Source organism: Aotus nancymaae, unplaced genomic scaffold, assembly GCF_030222135.1.
Source record: "Aotus nancymaae isolate 86718 unplaced genomic scaffold, 86718_ANA_hifiasm-v0.15.2.pri h1tg000059l, whole genome shotgun sequence".
Taxonomy (NCBI): domain Eukaryota; kingdom Metazoa; phylum Chordata; class Mammalia; order Primates; family Aotidae; genus Aotus; species Aotus nancymaae.
Window position 1 is genome coordinate 11,697,372 of NW_026988473.1, and position 4,936 is coordinate 11,702,307.

Sequence of the window (4,936 nt, forward strand, 5' to 3'; positions counted from 1 at the left end):
AGCTCTTTTCTCAAGTTGTCACAGCTCAGCACCAACTGAGATTGCCAAATGAGATTGCCTCAGTCTAAAAATTTTCTCCTGGAGGGAGGATAAAGTGGAGTATATATTCAACCTTCTAGTCTTTCAGCATGCTGCCAAAGCCCATTTGTAAAGACTGGAAATGGGGGCTTTTTATTCAAACACAGACACCGAGGCAAAGCTACAAGAAACACAAAGAATCAGGAAAACATGACACAATCAAAGAAATAAAATACATTTCTAGTAATGAAATGTAATATAAAGCTATTCTTTGCTGCCTCAGTGGCTCTAAAGTAGCTGCATTCTCTCTGCTTGTTTTAAACTTTTACCTATTCATTGTCCGCTACCAAGCATTCACCTCTCAACACATGTAGCCAGACAATATGTCATATGATGACCTATCCATTTTATGCTTTCCTTCCCTTGTTTTGACCAAGTTACATTTAAATTAACCAACAAAAATACCTCCCTCATGCTATGGCTGCACCACCTATGACTACCCCAGTAAAAGTGCTCACCCATGAGTCCTCTCCTCTGTTTTCCTGACAGCCAAGCTCAACCCACAGTTTTTGGTGAACTATGTGATCCCTTGGTCATACTGTGTCTTTTCTTTAAGACCTGTGAATATAATAAAATTTTAAGTTTTCACATCTCTGAGTGTTTTTTAGCTGTGTAGAAGTGATCCTTGAAGGACCCCAACTAGGGTGCTTAGCCCTGTTTACATAATACTGACCGGAGTGGTTCCCATGAGCATGTCATCTGTTCAAAAAAATAAAATACATAGACAACAAAATGTGCATAGTTTATTATACATCATATACTGGGGAGACTAAGTTACATAGCTGTGACAAATAAACTCAAAAGTTCAATAACTTAAAACTACAAAGGTTAATTTATTACTTCTGCCAATATATGTGCATCACAGTTTGTCTAGGAAAGGGACAGTCTCTCTCTACATGTTTACTCAAATACCCTATGAGAGACACACAGTTATTATCATCTCCTTTACATAGGTGACATACTGAAATTTGGAGAGATTAAATAACTTAGCCAAGGTCACACTGTAAAAGGTGACAGGAGTAGGACTGAACCTAAGCCACGTGACCACACAACTCACATTTATAATAACTACACTTGACTGCATTGATAAAAGAGATAATTCCGCCCTGGAGTTTGGGATCTGAGGCAACTATGCAGAAGAAAGAATGGATTCATTCCTTTAGTTTGAAAAGTAAGGAAAAAGATTCCCAGACTATTCTAGTTGTAAGACAAATGAGTATTTTGTTTTTAAAAAATTTTAAAAAAGAGGAAAAAAATCCTGGGGAGATCACAAGATATTTGAGAAAAAGCTAAATATGAGGAAGTTTGCATGAGATCCTGACATTGTCTTAGCTAGAGATTTTAATGAGGCTTTTATTTTTGTTGCCTAACATGGCTATGGCACTGCTGATTTGATGATTGGAGGCTCTTCTGTCTAAGCTCCCATTTCTCCATGTCTTCATAAGCACTCTCAGGCCGTAAGAGTGCTTTTTAATTCATAAAGAACTCAAAAAAGCATCACAATATAAATAATTTTCTAGGTACTAGGGGGTAGATGATCAGTTTTGAGTTAAGAGGAGCCATCCCATGCACCTATACTTTTTCATGATATTTCAGTACCAGGAACTTGCAGATAAGGATTAAAAAACTTTTATAAGATGTTGAATCAAGATGTGATTCAAATGCAAATTATCCTCTGCCGTCTTCAGTCAGGGTCAGATGGGGAGGACCAACCTGGGATCAGGAGCCTCCTGAGATATCCACTGGCAGGATTAAGTGTTTCTCATGAGATTGCTTGCTGTCGCTGCCTTGATATTTGCAAGAGCACAGCTCAGATTCTATCCCACAACATACAGCTCCACAGGCGAGGAAAGAGTTTCTCCAGCATTATGCTTTTCTGGATGTGGACTTCCAGTCAATGGTCTGGACTTGAAGGTTTTCCATACCCTCTTCTTTGTATCCTCAATTTGTCTGTTCCTAGGGCAAAAGTAAGTATCAACAAAACACAATCATAGCCAATTTAGAATTTCAAGGGGTGCTAGAAGGTCTAATCATTTTCTTTGCAATGACACAAAAGGAAAATAAAGCCTTGAGCAGTTAGAGTCTACCACAGGCACCCTGCTAGCTATCTGTCTTCTGACTCCTTGTCCACTGCTCTTTCCACTCTACTAAGCTGCTCTACAGCACCCAAATTTCCACACTCGTTACCATCCGCTGTCTGCTATAAATGGTTGGGATGATGTTTTCACTCAAAAGGGAGTCCACACTTCCTAATTTGCTTTTATTTAGAATGTGCTATAAACATAGCAGTGCAAAGGCCATACCTCCTTTTCTGAATTTCGGGAGTTGTAACACCTTCAACATATATTTGGGGATATCAAATATTAGATTATTTACTTTAGAAACATTCAAGTTTGGAAACTCAATATTGTTGGCTGGTTGTACTGCAGTAACCCAGAAGAGATGCAACGAGCTATAAAAAGTAATGGCTCAGATTGCCTAATGAAAATTGTTAGTGTCTTTTATAATTTTCAAATAACTTTCAAATTCATTGTTACATAAGAGCAGAATAGCCTACAGGACAGGTAGAGAGTGATTTTCACCTTGGCTAATATCAAAGACAAGGGCTATATCATCACCTGCCTTGAATATGAAAGATTATTAAACCAAAAGAAGTGACTATGACTCAAGACTGCAGATTCAGAAGGTCTCTTGAATTGAAAGGGCTTCTCAATACTATAACCATGGCAACACAATAAGCTGTCACCTGAGCTACAACTGGAGGTAAGCATCACCAGATACACTGTGTAATACAGCAGGAGGTCTGTGACTTGATTGAGGGCACAGAGTCTCCAGAGGAGAACAAAAGTGACTTTTCCATCTTCCCCTATTCTCCCTCTTCATAAATAATGAAAAGACATGGGTGATGGTGGGAGATGAAAACATCAGCCCTTAAGAAAAATAAAGATTGTGAGATGAAAACACCTGGACCTTTGCTTCAACCTCTTGAAAACTGCTCCTTTGGTTTTTCAGTTATTGAGAGATACCAACATATCAGTACGAATGTGCATCACAGATCTTGCAGTTTCCTTTCACAGCCAATGAAGCACCCAATTAAGCGCCCACATAAATTAGGCAGAAAAGTGCGGGTGTCCCTAGAAAAAGGCCCTGAATCTTTGCATGTTTTCAGCTTCTAAGAACAGATTAGTGAGGAGTCTATCAGAGATGGGAAGTGTATGTGACAGGTCTTGTCAGCATCATATACCAAAGAATGACCAAATATTTTCTGTATTTCACTTTCTGTTAATTAAGATTTTTATGTAGACAAGAGGGCTTCAAAGATACGGCAAGTTGTGAAAAAGAGTGTTGTGTGATTTAGTGTAATAGAGTATACCATACACTAGGAAAGCTGAAATGTGCCCTAGAGATATAATACAGACCATTGTGGCAGTCCTGGTCAGCAGAGACTTTCCAGTACCCACATCATTTCTGTATTAATGGCCTTGCTCAAAACACCCCTACCCAGAATTCAGTCCAGCACCTTGCATACAGACTCCTGCACTGGACAGGAAGCTGACATGTGAGCAAGAAACCTGACCACACTTCAGTTCCCATGCTAGTGTTCAGTTAGCATAATTTTGTGTATTTTCATCTCATAGGTACCTCTCATGATAATTCCCAAATGGCTCTGATGGAAAATGTTTCAGAGGTGACAGAATTCATTCTCGTGGGGTTAACAGATGTTCTAGAGCTTCAGATCCCTTTGTTTATCATCTTTACTCTCATTTATCTCACCACTCTGGTTGGGAACTTTGGGATGATCATGTTGATTCTGTTGGACTCCCGGCTCCACACCCCCATGTACTTTTTCCTCGGCAACCTCTCTCTGGTGGACTGTGTTTATACATCCGCTGTCACTCCCAAGGTAATGGTGAAGTTTCTCACAGGAAGTAAGATCATATCCTACAATGCGTGTGCCACCCAGATGTTCTTCTTTGCAGCCTTTGCCACTATTGAAAGTTTCCTCCTGGCCTCAATGGCTTTTGACCGTCATGCTGCAGTATGTAAACCCCTGCATTACACCACAACCATGACAAGTTCTATGTGTGTCCTGCTAGTCACTGGCTCCTACATCTGTGGACTCCTTCAGTCCTCCATCCATGTTGTCTTTACTTTCCATCTCTCCTTCTGTGATTCCAATGTGGTTAATCACTTTTTCTGTGACATTCCACCACTCTTGGCTCTTTCTTGCTCTGATATTCACACAAATGAGATTGTGCTCTTCATATTGGCAACATTTAATATCTTTTTCACTCTCTTGATTATCTTGAACTCTTATATTTTTATTTTTATTGCTATCCTGAGGATGCATTCAGCTGAGGGACAAAAGAAGGCCTTCTCCACCTGTGCTTATCACCTCACTACTGTTTCCATCTTCTATGGGACAATCACCTTTATGTACTTACAGCCAAGTTCTGGTCATTCCATGGACACAGACAAAATCTCATCTGTGTTCTACACCATGGTCATCCCCTTGCTGAACCCTGTAGTCTACAGCCTGAGGAACAAAGAAGTCAAGAGCGCATTCAAGGTGATTACCGGAAAAGCAAAGTCTTCATTAGTCTTAGCCTATTGATTATAAATAGTTTGTAAACCACCTTGAAATTTCATTGGATCTCTAGTGTCTAATAATTTTTTTATTTTAATTATCTCTTGTCTTTTATTTCTCTGAGCACTTCCTTCACACATGAGATCTGTTCTATCTATATTTTGGGAATATAACTAGGTTGGAGAAAATTTTGGATGTCTTTTAGCAGAAGTAAAATGTCACTTCTATTTTAAGATTAAGACTACAGTCCTAGATAGTATAGAATTCCAC

General features: G+C 39.3%; 1 protein-coding gene across 1 annotated transcript; it reads left to right on the forward strand.

Moving 5' to 3' along the window:
• Positions 1-3,739: 3,739 nt before the first annotated feature.
• Positions 3,740-4,693, forward strand: LOC105730295 (olfactory receptor 5B2-like). Its single transcript, XM_012471394.2, has one exon. The coding sequence runs from the start codon at positions 3,740-3,742 to the stop codon at positions 4,691-4,693; it is 954 nt and encodes a 317-aa protein (XP_012326817.2).
• The last annotated feature ends 243 nt before the right edge of the window (positions 4,694-4,936 follow it).

Coding starts and splice junctions, on each gene's coding strand:
- LOC105730295 (XM_012471394.2), top strand. CDS start 3,740: ATGGCTCTGATGGAAAATGTTTCAGAGGTGACAGAATTCATTCTCGTG.